Source organism: Delphinus delphis, chromosome 10, assembly GCF_949987515.2.
Source record: "Delphinus delphis chromosome 10, mDelDel1.2, whole genome shotgun sequence".
Lineage (NCBI taxonomy): Eukaryota > Metazoa > Chordata > Mammalia > Artiodactyla > Delphinidae > Delphinus > Delphinus delphis.
In genome coordinates this window covers 99736963-99755254 of record NC_082692.2, presented here as the reverse complement: position 1 = coordinate 99755254, position 18292 = coordinate 99736963, and the positions used below count along the sequence as shown (strand labels likewise).

General features: G+C 39.7%; 1 protein-coding gene across 5 annotated transcripts in view; it reads left to right on the top strand.

Annotated features, from left to right (window-relative positions):
- Positions 1-18292, top strand: part of TMCC1 (transmembrane and coiled-coil domain family 1) — a 219999-nt gene that overhangs the window by 133841 nt on the left and 67866 nt on the right. The window contains exon 1 of one of the 5 annotated variants that reach the window (XM_060023102.1): positions 17906-18116. The exons of 3 other annotated variants lie outside the window; for them this stretch is intronic. In XM_060023102.1, coding sequence (XP_059879085.1) covers positions 18075-18116 — 42 coding nt within the window. In that variant the 5' untranslated portion in view covers positions 17906-18074. Of the gene's footprint in view, positions 1-17905; positions 18117-18292 lie in introns of those variants that run through there. One more of the 5 variants, XM_060023103.1, reaches the window with a different exon arrangement.

The window sequence follows — 18292 nt, the reverse complement described above, 5'->3', positions numbered from 1 at the left end:
GATTTTTATTACAGCCTGGATCACTTTATCGTCCCCTTCCCTTCATAGCCCACCCCAATCACCTTATCCAGATCTTACCCATTCTTTAAGCCAAGATCAGATGCTTCCTTCCTATAATACCCCTCCTCTACCATTCTCACATTTCTTACTACAGTCGTGTTGATTTCTGAGAGTATCCTAGTCGGAGACCATTAGAATTAAGTATTAGAGCGAGTCATCAGAGATCCAGAGATTTTGATAAATCGTATTGTGGTAGTATCACACTGACAGAACACTAACAGCACAAACACTTTCTTAACTGATTCATCTAATCTCCCACGGGCAGTGCCAGTGATACTTCTGTTATCCACATCTCTTCATTTTTGTTACAGTGCTTAGACCAGAAATTTAATTTTAGGTTTAACCTAACTATAGTCCATCTTTTTATTCAAGTGTACAAATTGCAGTTGCAAATTCCGTTTTACTGTGTAGTATCCCTGAGCTCAAATTCAGAGTGGGTTCCCTATAGGTGTGGGAAATTTTTCACACTCTCTAGAGATAACCTCTAAGTTGATAGATTTTAGAATTAAAATCTGTAGCTTAGGAGTATTTTGATAGTGTTTAAAATATTGTCTCAAACCTGTGTTCTTTTTTCGTTTTTGTTTTTTTTCGGTACGTGGGCCTCTCACCGCTGCGGCCTCTCCCGTTGCGGAGCACAGGCTCCGGACGCGCAGGCTCAGCAGCCATGGCTCACGGGCCTAGCCGCTCCGCGGCACGTGGGATCCTCCCGGACCAGGGCACGAACCCGCGTCCCCCGCATCGGCAGGCGGACTCCCAACCACTGCGCCACCAGGGAAGCCCCAAACCTGTGTTCTTAATGCCTCAGTAAATACATCTACAGTTTTAAATTTTTTGCTCTTTCATTTAATTGGACCTGAGATAATTACAGAATCCCTTGGAGACCCAAATAGTTACCAACCTCAGGCAAAATTGTTCGCTTGCCAAGGACAGAATGTTTCCCTTTAATAATATAAGGGAAATGAAAGTTCCATTTTGCACCAAAATGCGGTGCAGGATAGGTCCATTTGAATTCATGACAAACATAATAAAATGAGAAAGTAAAGAGTATGTTGGCTAAAATAATCCTTTGGTAATTATCACCTTATAGAAAGACCTTTAATTGCTAAAGGCAAAATATTCTTTGTTGCTTCTGATCCAGGCAGTTTCTGATTAATAATAAAGAGCATTTAAAAAATAAATTTTGCAGTTTTGTTCCCCTCTTTAAATCAGTATAACTTAATGTGCCATAAGAAGAAAAGTGGTTTAATTATTCTTGGTTTATTTTTACCCCTGGTCAAGAGTAAATATGTGAAACTTTACATCATTTCCAGAGATTAGTGTAAGAACATAAGTGAATGAGGTCTAATCTAGACTGCTATATAAAAGAATCATATTTGGCAGAGAGATGTGAAGTACTTGAAAGAAGAAAGGACAAAATTCCCAGCTCTTACCCCTGGTTCTCTATCTAAAAATCTGTCACATCCATTACCATTTACTTGTCTTTCCTTCCCTACTAGACTGTGAACTCTGTGAGGTCAGAAATGAGTCTGACTTCTCTGTTTATCCCCAGTGAATGCAGGGATGAATTGGGAGTCTAACCCTAGCCATACTGACAAGCTTCTGTTTAGCCTCAGGCAAGTCATAGTACAGCTCTGTCCTTATGCCTGTTTTCAAAAGGATTAAAGAGAAAATCATAGTCTCTTAGAGATGGAAGAGACCTTAAAGAGTACATAATTCAACCCCTTATTTTGTGGATGAAAAAATCCTGCCTGCCTGGCTCTTCTAAATGTGAGAATAGAAATCCTTTGAACTAAATAAATAGCCGTGTTATATTTTATCCTGATTTTCTCTTGTGGGATAGATTAATTTCATTTGGGACTGTGGTGTAAAGCCTTAAACCAGATCCGTTTTCCTTTGCAATTTAGTCCTCAAATCTTATTCTTGAGTTAGAAAAAGAATGGCTGGTTTAAGTTTCTCAGGGCAGAGGACAATAGGAGAGGGAAAGAAACATCTATTCAGTAGGATTTATGATAAATCAAAACAAAATACCTAAACCTAGTTGCTTAAATCATTTATCTCTCACTAGGCACCTCTCACTAAACTTTTTTTTTGTTTTATAATAAACTCATGGACACATTAAGGTCCTTATGTCTAAATATGTGGGCATTTAAAAAAAATGATTTTCAAAAGTTGTTTAGATTTGGGGACTTTAAAATTTTACTTTGTAATGAAATATCTTCAAACTTATGAGGAAGAGCTGTGTCTTGGCATCTATTATAACAAACCCCAAGTGAACTGAAATATTTATTTATTCTTAAAATTAGGGAGTGATTATTTGCTTTTCAAAAGAAGGCTTCACTTTAAGAAAATATCCAAAAGAAGCACTTATATGTGCTTCAATAAGAATGAACCTTAAAAATATGCTAAGGAAAGAAAGCCAATTACAAAAGACTACATATTGTATGATTCCATTTATATGGAATATCCAGAATAGGCAAGTCTATAGAGACAGAAAGTAGATTCGTGGTTACTTAGGGCCAGGAGAGATGGGGGAATAGGAGGGTGATGGCTAAGGGGTACAGGGTTCCTTTTTGAGGTGAGGAAGATGTTCTAAGATTAATTGTGGTGATGGGTGTACATTTCTGTGAATATAAGGAAAATCATGGAATTGTACACTTTAAATGGGTGAACTATAATGATGTGTGAATTGTATCTCAAAGTGATTTAAAAAAATATTTATCAAAAGAATTGTTTAGTGAACATTGTTATATCATCTAAATAACCATTTGATTTTTTGAGAATAATGGCTAGCATTTGTTAATTGCCTATTATGTGCCAGGCATTGTGCTAAATACTTGAAAACCTACATTTTCTTACATTAGGTTTTAGTTTCCATACAGCTTTTCAGCAACACAGTCATCTTTGTATTCTCCATGCATACTAGCACAAAGCCTTACAAATGCCATAAGCTCAAAACATTTGGATGAATGACTATATATATGAATTTATGAACGAATGAATTTAGCACTCTGGCTTGGCATTCCAGGACATCAGAGTTTTGATTTCTCCTTTTCTTTTTGTCAGTCTAGTCTCAGACCTAGCAAGCAGTTTTAGCTCACATGGGGATTAATGATTGTATCAAATGGAAGAATTATTCTGATTTGCTTTTGCCGTTTCCACAGAAGTAAAGGAAGAAGAGGGCATTTATTGCATTGCCCTCCTTCTGTTTGTTCCTTATTTCGAGTAGTCAGCAACCCATCTTTAGCTTTCAGTCTTTATATTTACTTCTGGAAGTAGTGGTTTAATCTTCCTGTAGATCTTTTAAGGAGAACACTAGCCCAAACAAATTTGGCTTCAAGTATGCCTGAATCAGAGTCTGGGAAAATGCCTCTCAAAATCTTCTACATAGGTGATATTTCTATTTTTTTATTTCAGTTTCAGAATAGAAATGAGATTCCCAAACTCTTACAGTGAAGGTCACAATTTCTTCTTACTTTTAGATAGTTGAATTAGGATAATTAGTTGGATGCTGACTAAATACACGAATAATATAGTTCAGCTCTGCAACCCAGGACCGTCTAGAATCCTGATGACCTCATATCCTGATATAGATTGCTCTAATACTGTAATATGTATATTCCTTCGAATTCTGGGTCAACTAGAAGGTGCCTCTCTCCACAGCCTGTGCTGATAATTACTGAATTATGAGAAATTACAGTTTTATTCATTACTCATAGTTAATCCAAACTTGCCAGTCTTTTACACGTCACTTATTAAGAGTCAGGTAAACTTTTCCTTTTCTAGAATTCTAAAAATCTTGCATACTACGATGATGATTATAAAGCCCTCTGTCTTAGTCCATTCAGGCTGCTATACCAGAAAAAAAACATAGACTGGGTGGCTTATAAAAATGAAAATTTATTGCTCACAGTTCTAGAGTCTGGGAAGTCCAAGATTAAGTGCTGGCAGAATTCAGTTTCTGGTGAGAGGCTGCTTCCTCATATTCGGGGATCTTCTTACTATAACCTTAAATGATGGAAGGGGCAAGGAAGCTTTCTGTGGCCTCTTTTTAGTGCTGCTTTTGTAAGGACACTAATTTCACTCATGAAGTTTACGCCATCATGACCTAATCACCTCCCAAAGACCCCCACACACTTCCTAATACCATCACTTTGGGGTTTAGGGTTCAACATACGAATTGGCGGGGGGACACAAACACTTACACCATAGGATCTCTCCCAGTTCCCACCCCGATAATTATTTTTATAAGAAAGTTATTTGCCAATAAATACTGGATCTTATGCTGAAAAATACCAATATTAAAAGCATTCTTTTCTACCCATTACTTCTTTTTTTCCTCTCCATTTCTTAGAGTTTTAAAGCAGTTATTGTTCATAATAGGCTCTAACCATTTCATCACCTATTATAAGACTTGTGCCTGATTTCTTTTTTTTTTTATTGAAGTATAGCTGATTTACAGTGCTGTGCCAATCTCTGCTGTACAACAAAGTGACTCAGTTATACACATATAGACATTCTTTTTTTTATATTCTTTTCCATTATGGTTTATCACAGGATATTGAATATAGTTCCCTGTGCTGTACAGTAGGCCCTTGTTTATCTATCCTATATATAATAGTTTACATCCCACACTCACAGTCCTTCCCTCTCCCACCCCCGCCCCTTGGCAACGACAAGTCTATTCTCTATGTCTTTGAGTCTGTTTCTGTTTTGTGGATAGGTTCATATGTGTCATATTTTAGATTCCACATATGAGTGATATCATATGGTATTTGTCTGACTTACTTCACTTAGTATGATAATCTCTAGTTGCATCCATGTTGCTGCAAATGACATTATTTCATTCTTTTTTATGGCTGAGTAGTATTCTGTTTTATATATATATGTACCACATCTTCTTCATCCATTCATCTGTCAATGGACATTTAGATAGTTTCCATGACTTGGCTATTGTGAATAGTGCTGCTGTGAACATAGGGGTGCATGTATCTTTTTGAATTATAGTCTTGTCCAGGTATGTGCTCAGGAGTGGGATTGCTGGATCATTAAAACTCTTGCTCTGTGTCATAAAATTCCTGTTTTTAAGTAGAGGCCCAGGTTTTTGTTTTGTTTCCTGAGTATTTGAAATTTTGGAATTGAATCAGTAGTACAGTGTTGCAGGCTGCAACTTTTATCCATCTTTCACCTAAAATGGACCAAGCCAACCAGAGATAATTTAAAAATTATTTATTCCAAAAAATATTTTGGAGTATTTGAAAAGAATGATTTCTTTTGTGCTTGAATTGCTAAATGATTTATAATTCCATTTGCAGTTTTTTTTAAATTTCTGCTGTGATTTTTTAAAAATAAATTTATTTATTTATTTATTTTTGGCTGTGTTGGGTCTTCGTTTCTTTGCGAGGGCTTTCTCCAGTTGCAGCGAGCAGGGGCCACTCTTCATCGCGGTGCGCGGGCCTCTCACTGTCGCGGCCTCTCCCGTTGCAGAGCACAGGCTCCAGACGCGCAGGCTCAGTAGTTGTGGCTCACGGGCCCAGTTGCTCCGCGGCATGTGGGATCTTCCCAGACCAGGGCTCGAACCCATGTCTCCTGCATTGGCAGGCAGATTCTTCACCACTGCGCCGCCAGGGAAGCCCCCATTTGCAGTTTTCACCCCCACCTGTTGATTACAGTTCTGCCTGCAGGAACTGTATCAGCCTACTTTCCCTTTAGTATCTCATGAATTATTATTATCATAAGGAAGTGAGAAGTTTGACCATTGTTGTCACAACCAAACTGAAAGGAAGTGCTTAACTGTATAATGGCATTGGGGAAATTGTCAAAGCCTAGATGAAGGGAAACTTTGGTTCAACATTTAATTTACTATGATAGCTGGTCATGTTTAAAGCCTGAAGAGAGAATGTTTTGTAATCTTTATATTGAGGCCTAGAAAATCACCAGGTCTGTGCTTTCAACTGATCAGCAGTGGAGGCTGAGTAATGATGCTACTCTTCTAGGTATGGCAAACAGCGGAGATGGTAAATGTTACAGAGTTAAAAAAAAAAAAAATTCCAGTTTTGAAAGAATCCGTGTTTTTATGTATGAGAAGAGAAAAGTTGCTCATCATGTTTTGCTTTTACTTTTTTTGTCTACCAGGAAGACTTCGACTTAAACTTTAGGTCTAGTTTTAGCAAGTGCTGTAATATTTAGTCTAAGTTTATGAATTATTTCTCTACTTACTTATATGGTAGTACATATTTACTTCTCCTTGTTTCAGTTGTCTTGTTTTGCTTCTTTTTTTAAAAAAATATTTATTTATTTGGCTGTTCTGGGTCTTTAGTTGCGGCACACGGGATCTTCGTTGCAGTGTGCGGAATCTTTTGGTTGCTGCACACAGGCTCTTGGTTGCGGCATGCAGGATCTAGTTCCCTGATGGGGGATCAAACCTGGGCCCCCTGCACTGGGAGCGCAGAGTCTTGAGGACTGGACCACCAGGGATGTCCCTGTTTCTTATTGTAAACCATCTTTAAAAATATTTTTTAAGAACTGGGTTGGGGGCTTCCCCAGTGGTGCAGTGGTTAAGAATGCGCTTGCCAATGCAGGGGACACGGGTTCGAGCCCTGGTCTGGGAAGATCCCACATGCCACGGAGCAACTAAGCCCGTGTGCCACAACTACTGAGCCTGTGCTCTAGAGCCCACGTGCCACAACTAATGAAGCCCCCGCACCTAGAGCCTGTGCTCTGCAGCAAAAGAAGCCACCGCAATGAGAAGCCCACGCACTGCAACGAAGAGTAGCCCCCGCTCAGCGCAACTAGAGAAAGCCCGTGCGCAGCAACGAAGACCCAATGCAGCGAAAAATAAATAAAATAATAAACAAAATTACAAGAGGGAGGAGATATGGGGATATATGTATATGTATAGCTGATTCACTTTGTTATACAGCAGAAACTAACACACCATTGTAAAGCAATTATACTCCAATAAAGATGTTAAAAAAAAATCATTGTGCCATAAAAAAAAAAATTGAACTGTAGGGAAAATAAACTGTTTATAAAATAAAATGAAACAAAAAGAGGGTGGGCAACTGAGGAACCTGTAAAAATTCATTTTTAAGAATCCTTTTGCAGCCTGCATTAATGGAGCATGCGTTCAGGGTTAAATTTATATTTTAGATTAGGCTTCAAGTATATGGGGGATTAACATTTTATTGAATGCCTGTTATGTGCCTAGAAGAAAAAGCTCTCATACATTAATTAATTTCATTCTCACAGCATTTATACAAAGTAAATATTATTCCTGTTTTACTGATGAGGAAACTGAGACTGAAATTCAAAAAGCTTACCCAAGTTTACAAAACAAAATAAGAAAGTAAGTAGGTGTTCTTTCTGCTCCTCCATACTATTATCTCCAACTGAGTACTGGTGACATGCTGGGCATTGCACAGATGCTGTTGCCACAGTGTTGAAAACAGCAGACACTTGCCCCTGTCCCCTTCTGTCTCAAAAAGAAGGTGAGGGGACTAAGTATATAGAATAATAAACCTGGTGTGACTTCATCTAATTTTAAAACTAGTGAGAATGTAAGTATTTCAGATATTCCTTACAGTGGTCCATTTTCTCTTTTAAGAATGCTGGGAATGCTTTATTGAATTTCCTTAGCCTTCCAATATCCTTATGGAAAAAACATTTATTATACAAATGCACAAGTAGTGTTGAGTGTAATTATGATTGTCTCCTTATCATCGAGTTTATTAGTGGAATCACTTTAGGACCAAGTTTTCTAACACTTGATATTACACAGTAGTCATCAGTCTGCATATTATTGAAAATTAAAACAGTTTTTAAAGCTACATGTATATTCATTAAATCTTCTCTAAGAGTACTTAATTTCTTTTCCTCCCTTTCTGGGATTTAAAAAATAGACAAAAAGAAGAGAGGTTCAGCCATGTCTGTCTCTTTGGGTAGAGAGGACATGCATGCTTTGTGCTCCTGAAGTGGAGAAAGAGAGACCAATACCCTTAGGATCCAGAACATCTGGCAATGCTGCCCTAGAGGCTACACACCACAACTGTAGATGTACGAGGTTTCCCATCAGGGCATTTGCTTTGAAGGGGGAGGATTCTTGTGGCAACAGCTGGGGTTAGAGAAATGTGAAGCTGCTCTTGGAAGAGGTCGAGCTACAGAGTGAAGCGCTCGGCTTTGGCACTGTGGCTGAGAAGCTGTTGGTGTTACTCTGATTATGAGCCCACAAGAGAAGGTGTGGAGTTGGTGCAGGACATGACAACAAAATGTTTTATAATCTCATGATACAAGCCAAAGAGAAGAGTGAGTTTCAAGAAATGTGAATGCATGTTTAAAACTGTTGGGAAATTTTTTTTCTCTGTTTTGTTTTTTTTTTTTTTTTGTACTCCTGAATAGAAGAATTTTCCTACGAGATCAGTGTCTCCAGCACTAATAGCTGGTACCTTGAAATCTAGTTTAATTTGATTTAACACATGACAGTGAAGTGTGTGTTTTCTAAGAAATTTTATTCTCTTTATATTGTGTGATAATGGGGAAGTCTTGAAAATTCGTGCTGTGTTCTAAATGATTACCAAAAATTATCATACAAGTTGAAAGCACAGATAGGCTTTCTTTATAGGCTGGAAAAACCTAGGTGCAAATCCCTTCTTCTTTACTTATCAGTTCTGTTACCTTGAGCAAGTTTCTTATCCTCTCAGCTTCATCTTTGAGTTGAAGATGGTGGTGGTAGCAACTTCCTCCTAGGGCTGTTATGAGATTATAGTGAATATGTGTAAAACTCTCAATATAGTAGTATACTAAGATTACATAATATGCTATTCTTATTTTTTTTAGAAAGTGGTGAAGATAAATGGGTTGTCTCAACTTAAAAATACTTGATTTTCTAAAAACTTCTACAACAAACCAGCCTCATTGCCACCTTCTACCTCTTTCCCTGAAGTTGCTACAAGAGCTCTCTCACCTTTAGATACCTACTTGGTACCAGTGTTAAAGTTACAAGGTGAAATTAAGGTTTAAATATCTTATCAGCAATGTAAGCATCCATTTTGCACCTAATTTAATTAGGTACATGGAACACAACATTAGTCATATTTACTCTAGAGATTTGGATAATTTCAAAGAAGCGTTTTAAAAGTCATACTCTTTGGTGTCACTAGAATTAAAGAGGCTTTTCACTGTGAACAGCTTCATTAGATGCTGTTATGACTGTAATTGTTTTTTAAAACAAATGAAACTTGGCAGTCGAAACCTACCAAAGTACAAGAAAAGCTTTGATTTAGGTTTTATGAAACAGTGAAAGTATTTTTTAAAACGTGAATTTTAAATAAGTTAATAAAATAAGTTAATAAATAGCAACCAGGTTATGAGTTTTAAGTTTTTCTTAGAGTTTAGAAACTGAACTCAAAAATGCCTCTCTCACCCTCCATTATCTATGTTTTTATTTATTCATTCAATCAGTCAATTATTCATTTATTTATTGCCTGCGTTGGGTCTTCGTTGCTGCGCACAGGCTTTTTTCTCTAGTTGCGGTGAGCGGGGGCTACTCTTGTTTGCAGTGCGTGGGCTTCTCATTGTGGTGGCTTCTCTTGTTGCGGAGCACAGGCTCTAGGCATGCGGGCTTCAGTAGTTGTGGCGCATGGGCTTAATTGCTCCGAGGCATGTGGGATCTTCCCGGACCAGGGATCAAACCCATGTCCCCTGCGTTGACAGGCGGATTCTTAACCACAGCACCACGGGAAGTCCCTATCCGTGTTTTTGAAGCTGTGATCAAGATTTTTTTCTTTATCGGGGCAGTGCATTTTGCGGACCATTTAACCTATTTACCAGTTTTTATACACTGAGCGAAACATACATACAGTTAATTTCCTTGGTCTGTACCATATAATAAAAAAGTAAATATAACTAACTCAGTGCCTATCACAATATCTGGCTCAGAGTAGGTATTTTATTATTCATTCGTGAAATGCTATGAGAGTTGGGAAAAGGATTTCCTGAAAGGGAACTCAGAGAAAGCTTCATGGGAGCATTGGCATTTGGGCCTTTAAGATCATGGTGATCTCGGATATAGAGAGAGTTAGAAGGGCATTCCAGGATGAGAGAGGTTCAGGAGCCAAGGCCCAATGGTGATGGATACCGTCCTAATGTATACGTTGTTTACAAACCATCCAGTTCTTTTGAGCTGCTGTCACAATGTGAATCTAAAGACATAGGAACAAAAATGAAGCTAGCAAGGTAGCTACCTTCCTTTAGGATAGGTAGAATAAAATGAAGCCTGTCCCTTGGGATTTGGTTTGTCATTTGAAGTAGGCCCCTCTATGAGAACATCGAAGATAGATCGAATAGCAAAGGTAACCAAGTGGCTTACCTTCTCTGAGCCTTAATTTCCTCATCTTTAAAAATGAGGCCAATGAATAAGTAGAGTGTGGGGTATTTTGAGGATTAAATGAAGTAATGTATATGAAGAGCCTAGTACTTAGAAGGTCACTATTCTTTTGGTGGTTATTGATAGTAGTAGTTTTATATATTATATATGTTTATATATAAATACATATATATCTTTTAAAATTTTTATTTATTTAGTTATTTGTTTTTGGCTGTGTTGGGTCTTCGTTGCTGTGCACGGGCTTTCTCTAGCTGCAGCAAGTGGGGGCTACTCTTCGTTGCGGTGCGCAGGCTTCTCATTGCGCTGGTTTCTTTTGTTGCAGAGCACAGGCTCTAGGTGCACAGGCTTCAGTAGTTGCAGCACATGGGCCCTAGAGCGCACGGGCTTTGGTAGTTGCGGCACATAGGCTCAGTAGTTGTGGCTCGCGGGCTCTAGAGTGCAGATCAGTAGTTGTGGTGCACGGGCTTAGCTGTTCCCCGGCATGTGGGATCTTCCCAGACCAGGGATCGAACCCGTGTTCCCTGCATTGGCAGGTGGATTCTTAACCACTGTACCACCAGGGAAGTCCCGAAAGTAGTAGTTGTAATGAAAATAGTAACATGTTGTTTGGGATAAAAAGACATTTCGTTATCCAAAAGAATCAATGGTGCATTACAGTGTAACAGCTTTATGAGTATTTTCTAATTCTGGTGTCAATCACATATACTTCACAGTGCCATTTGTGTAATGTAAATACAACTTTGCTTTTCTTGTTTCATGATAAAATTTTTTACTCTGAATACTTTATATAACAGTAGAGGAGTAGCTGCATATTCCAAAGATTCACCATAATAGATACCATGAAGTACAATGACACTTTTCTACAGAAGCCTTTTATAGGAATGTTTAATTCTTTTTTTATCCCTTATCCCAGCCTCCCTAGAGTTCTCAACTGCTCATTAAGTTCAAATTTGTGCAAACTACAAGAAAATCTTTCTAAGAGAGTTGATTCAGCCAAGAATTTTATCATAAGAGACTTCAGAGATGAGGAAACTGGGGCTAATTGAGATTTGTCTGCACAGGTTATTTGTGCTAAAACTGGGATTGAGTTTGTTTTCTTCTCTCCCTGGCTAGGACTCTTTCTTTGGTATATACCATGCTGTCTGTAATCAAGTACATCTATGCAGTAAACCTGTATTGATCTTAAGAGTTGGGGTGGCCGAGGAGGGCACAAGTCCTGTTAGGAGTATTTCATCACAGAATGATTTTTAAGTTTTAACAGCTTTTCAAAAGTATAATCACATACTATAAAATTCACCCATTGAAGCTCTACAATTCTGTGATTTTTACCTTTTTCAGAGTTTCGCAACCATCACCACAATCCATTTTAGAACATTCTTATTACCCAAAAAAGAAACCCCATACATCTTAGCCATCACTGCCCAATCTTCCCATTCACCCCACCCCTAGGCAACCACTAATCTAGTTTCTGTATCTATATATTTGCATGTTCTGGACATTTTATACAAATCAAATCATAAAATATATGGTCCTTTGTGACTAGCTTCTTTAATTTAGCATACTGTTTTCAAGATTATACTGTGTGGGGCTTCCCTGGTGGCGCAGTAGTTGTGAGTCTACCTGGCAGTGCAGGGGACACTGGTTCAAGCCCTGGTCCGGGAAGATCCCACATGCTGCGGAGCAACTAAGCCCATGCGCCACAACTACTGAGCCTGCATTCTAGAGCCCACGAGCCACAACTACTAAAGCCCCTGCACCTAGAGCCTGTGCTCCACAACAAGAGAAGCCACCGCAACGAGAAGCTCGCGCACTGCGCAACACCCGCACACCGCAAGAGTAGCGCCTGCTTGCTGCAGCTAGAGAAAGCCCGTGCACAGCAATGAAGAACCAACACAGCCAAAAATAATAAATAAATAAAAATAAATAAATTTATAAGATTATACTGTATGTTGTATATCAGTATTTCCTTATTATTGCCAAATAATATTCAATTATATGGATATATCACATTTTACATATTCATCAGTTGATGGACATTTGAGTTGTTTCTACTTTTTTGATACAATGAATAATGCTGTTGTGAATATCTGTGCACAAGTTTTTGTATGGACATTTGTCTTTATTTCTCTTGGGCATGTACCTAGGAGTGGAATTGTTGGATCATTTCGTAACTCTATTTAATCATTTGAGGAACTGCCAGACTGTTTACCAAGGGACTGCACCATTTTACATTCCTACCAGCAGTCTATGAGGGTTCTATTTTCTCTACATTCTCACCAATTCTAGTTATTGTCTGTCTTCTTTATTATCGCCATCCTAGTTAGGTATGAAGTGGTATCTCATTGTGGTTTTGATTTGCATTTCGCTAATGGCTAATGATGTTGAGCATCTCTTCATGTGCATATTGGCCATTTGTCAGTCTCCTTTTGAGAAATGTCTCTTCAGGTCCTTTGCCCATTTCTAAATTGGGTTTTCTCTCTAATATTTAGTTGTAATGGTTCTTTATATAATCTATGTACAAGTCCCTTATAACGCTTATGAGTTGCAAACATTTTTTCCCATTCTGTGGGTTGTCTCTTCAGTTTCTTAATGGTGTCCTTTGAAGTTTGGTCTGTTTTATCTATTTTTTTTCTTTTGTGGCTTATGCTTTTGGTGTCATATCTAAGAAACCATTGACTATATCCAAGGTCATGAAGATTTACACCCATGTTTTCTTCTAAGAGTTTCATAGTTTTAGGTCTTACATTTAGATCCTCGATTCATTTTGAGTTAATTTTTGTATATTGTGTGAGGAAGAGTCCAACTTCATTCTTTTGCATGTTGATAGCCACTTGTCCCAGTATCATTTGTTGAAAAGACTGTTGAGTTGTCTTGGCAAAGGAAATGATTCTTAAGCATTGTTTTAAAAGGAGAGCTGTAAATGGCAGAAATGAAAGAATTCTGATCTGGCTTCTAGGTAAATTATGTGAAGAGTGTGAGGTCAAGATATTTAGACCAGGGACTTCCCTGGTGGTCCAGTGGGTAAGACTCCGCGCTCCCAATGCAGGGGGCCTGGGTTCGATCCCTGGTCTGGGAACTAGATCCCACATGCATGCCACAACTAAGAAGTCTGCATGCTGCAACAAAGATCCTACATGCCACAACTAAGACCTGGCACAGCCAAAAAAATAAATAAGTAAAATAAATATATTTTTTAAAAAAAGATATTTAGATCAGAGGGTCCTTTCCCCGTGGCAGACCGTTGGAAACCGTAAGTAATAGATGAGACATCTGCTGAGGAGGAATTACAGTGTTGGAATTACAGAGTTAAGTTGTAGTGTTAGAAGTCTATCAAGAAATGACCTGGGCTTCCCTGGTGGTGCAGTGGTTGAGAGTCCGCCTGCCAATGCAGGGGACACGGGTTCGTGCCCCGGTCTGGGAGGATCCCACGTGCTGCGGAGCGGCTGGGCCCGTGAGCCATGGCCGCTGAGCCTGTGCGACCGGAGCCTGTGCTCCGCAACGGGAGAGGCCACAACAGTGAGAGGCCTGCGTACCGCAAAAAACAAAAGAAATGACCTGATGGTCTTAACTTCTTTTGTTGAAGTAAGTCATGGAATCTTCAGTTATTAAGATGAATGTACAGAGAAACTTTGAGGGAACTTTAAGTATGCAAAAGCTGCTGTAAATTTATAAGGTAAAGCCAATGTAGACAAAATAAATGACAGAGCTAGAGCATGAGAAATATAATTTATAATTTTATTTCCTCCAAGTAAACACAGAAGCACAGAAATGGATGCAAATAACTGAATGGCAAAATAGTGGAAAGAATGTTAGTGAAGGCAGAAGACGCCTGTACTCGCGGGTGGCGGGAGCCAGGAGCCGGGACCCCGGCGCTCCTGCCTTAGTGGTTCCAGGATGCAGGCGCCTCCCAGGGCCGAGAGGAGCTGAACAGCCGCGTCCTGCTGGCCAAGGAACTCGTCATCACGGACAGAGGCGCAAACCAACCCCAACCCCACCTTGACTGGGCTCTTAACTTGCACCACCACCACCACCCCCATCACCCAGACCTCGCTGCCAGGCTCGGATCCTCCTGGTCCCACTCATGTCACACACACAAAGCCAAAGCAAGCCCTCCCCCTCCCCCACCCCCACCACTGGCACTGGAAGAAAGAGAGTCCCAGTGGCCACACAGAAAAAACGGAAAGAGAAACGGGTGCCATGAGTAACAGAAAATCAGTTGTTGTTGTTGTTGTTGTTTTCGGTACGCGGGCCTCTCACTGTTGTGGCCTCTCCTGTTGCGGAGCACAGGCTCCGGACGCGTAGGCTCAGCGGCCATGGCTCACGGGCCTAGCATCTCCGCGGCATGTGGGATCTTCCCGGACCGGGGTACGAACCCGTGTCCCCTGCATGGCAGGCGGATTCTCAGCCACTGCGTCGCCAGGGAAGCCCCAAAAATCAGTTTTTAAAAGGTGCTTTAGGGCTTCCCTGGCGGCGCAGTGGTTAAGAATCCGCCTGCCAATGCAGGGGACACGGGTTCGAGCCCTGGTCCAGGAAGATCCCACATGCCGCGAGGCAGCTAAGCCCGTGCGCCACAACTACTGAGCCTGCACTCGAGAGCCTGTGAGCCACAACTACTGAGCCCACATGTTGCTACTGAAGCCCGCACACCTAGAGCCCATGCTGCGCAACAAGAGAAGCCACCACAATGAGAAGCCTGCACACCGTAACGACAAGTAGCCCCTGCTCAACTAGAGAAAGCCCGCGCAGCAACGAAGACCCAATACAGCCAAAAATCAATTTAAAAACAAAAAAAAATGTTAGTGAAGAGTCAGAATTCCTCCATTCTAATCCTAACCTACACTAGTTATGTAACCTTGAGTAAGTCAGTCTTCAGAATAGTAGCTGATAGGGACTTCCCTGGTGGTCCAGTGGTTAAGACTTCACCTTCCAATGCAGGCGGTTCGGGTTCCATCCCTGGTCAGGGAGCTAAGTTCCCATGTGCTTCGGGGCCAAAAAACCCAAAACATAAAACAGAAGCAATGATGTAACAAATGCAATAAAGACTTTAAAAATGGTCCACATCAACAACAACAACAAAAATCTAAAAAAAAAAAAAGAATAGTAGGTGATATTTACAGAGGCCCTACCATATTCCGGACCTTGTGCAAGCCTCAATCTCCTTTTTTGTAAAATGGAGATTATATTGAATTAATTACTCTGAAAACTTCCATAAAGAGCCATGTACATAGAAGAGATAATTCTTGAAATTTGGTTTTATTCACTGTAGTAGTAGTAGCATCTGATAGTATGTGTGTCAGTGCTCAAAACAATTCTGAAGTGTGTGCTGTATTCTTATTTTGATGAAGAAACTGATGTTCAGTGGTTATGAAAGTTGCACAGTCAGGAATCAGTAGAGTCATGTTTCTAATCCAGTTCTGCCTGATTTCTTTATACCACCTTGACTTTGTCTTGAAAGATAGTAGATCCTGTTGGGCAGAGGAGGGGGAAGGAATAGGGTAGCACCAGTGAGATTTAATTTATTATATATGAAAGCTTAAGATGTAGTTCCAAAGGGATGATTCCAAAGTCCTGAGATTGGTGATCTCAGTGGTGAGGTGGAACACTACCACGTGTTAATAAGGTCATAGGTATATCCCATTTGATTAACTTGTAAGTCCCAGAAGAGCTAAATGTTATGAAGCACAGTCATATAATAGTTTATCCATGTGTCTTCTGGAATCTTGGACATTTTTCTTCAGGAGACAGGGAGGACAGAACACTGGTGAGGTAATGAAGTCTGAGTGGAAAACAGAGGTGAGTACAAGAGGCCAAAATAGTACTATAGTTTGTGGAGATGGGTAGACTTTGCTTTGAACCAAGAGGATGTCACTTCTTAGAATTAATTCTCATATTCATACCCTTTGAAGACCCTTCTCACCCCACCAATAAAATATCTATGATTAATTTCCAAATATGGAACTAAGCAGGTCTTGAGTGCTTCATAGCTTTGATCTCTCAGCTCTTTTCACACTTCTTATCCTTCCCATGGTTGAGTTGAGAAATATTGTTTGGAAATATAAGACTAATAGACCAGAAAAAGAGTATAGAAAGACCAGAAAAGAATACAAGAGCAGAACAGTTTTTATTCATTGATTTATCCTGTGCCATTTTCTTCTTGACAACAAGTGCAAAGTTCAAGCTTTAGTTGTCATGCTGCTGCTGCTGCTGCTGCTGCTGCTGCTGCTGCTGCTGCTGCTGCTACTGCTACTAAATTAACAAGCAGTAGACATGCTTCTCTTTGATGCAGTTTATCTGTTGGAGATGTCGTCAGCTGCCACAGGGGAAGCAAAGAACTTTGAACTCTCATTCTGATTTGCAAACTTTCAGTTTCTGCATAGAAATCCATGGTGATTGGTGTCTATGAGAATACATCTGTGATGCAAATATGAATAGAAAAGGTAGCTAATATACATTGGGCTCATGCTTTATGTGAGGCAGTCTGAAGCACTTGAAGAGGAAGTAAGAGTCTCCGAAATTATGAAGGCCTGAGTTGTTTTCAATAATACTGTTGTGCTTCTCAGAAATGGCAGAACTGGGATTCAGAAGAAAACTTGAGAGACATTTGAGAGAAAGCTGATGCTGTGTGCTAATTTTGCATGTGCATGTGTGTGTTCATGTGTTCCATCACTCTGAAAGACTGCCTTGTTAGTCACACCTAACCCCACCATTAATCCATAATTCATAATTCATTCTTTTCACCATAGTTTTGTCTTTTTGAGAATGATAAAAGGATTGCGTCACTTTTGGTCTAGAGTGAAACTTTCATAATGTAAGGGAGACCACAAAATGTAAAGGATTATATACATTGTCCTATGTTTTTTCTTGACAGAAATTCCATCTTCTGGTTCCTTTTTCTATTTAGGACTTTTTTTGTGTGTTCCCCTTATTTCAGGGAAGAATTTCTAACAGTACAGTTGTATACATTCTTGGTGACCTAAAAAGAAACAATAATATGCATTAGGTTCGTAGCAACCTCTGCTTTTTGGGTGTATGTGAGAAATGAAGTTTTTTAACCATACCTTAAGTTCCAGCATATATCTATTACCAGAAATATTTTTTCAGAATATTCTCCCTTCTTCCTTGTAAAGTCACAGAGAACTTTTGGGGCTCCTCAGCTAGGTCACAGTGGCCAAAAGACTGTGCCTCGTCTTAGAATAGAATCAGTATATTATTTGTGATACAAAACAAAGTAACCTATAGTTCTTCAGATTCCCACTTCCTGTTCATTTCCTCCAGACACAAAATAGGTTTGAGGAAAAAAGTATTTTCCTGATGCTTTGAGCTGCCTGTGTTTGGGATTCAATGTATTTTGGGTGCTTATTGCTTAACTGGGCTGAAGATTATCTCATGTGACAGCATAGATCTCTTGTTTTGGAATTGCCATTACTTTCTAGAACAGCCACTCTGTACACCGGCCAACATGCCCTGGATCCTCTTGCTTCATATTACAGTGATACTGCTTTGTCAGGGTAGAATTCAGCCTCACAGGGCTGGTGTCAGTCTCTGCTGACCTCATGCCACAGTACAGCATGTTCAAATCTGGGAGAAACCCGAGGGTTATTCGACACATTCCTCCTCCTCCTCCCTCACAAGCATGGAACCCTCACTCTCCTCGGAAACCGTATGTTGTATATGTGTGTGTATCTGTCTTTTTAAAAAATCTCTTCCTTAATCTTATAATTCTACAGCTTTAAGTGGGGGCTGGTTGAATAGACAGACACAGGAAATGCTGTGAGCTGCTGAAACTTAGCGTTTTTCAGCACTAGATCTCAGCCACGGGTATTTGCTATTTTGGGTCTGACTTGTGTGAGA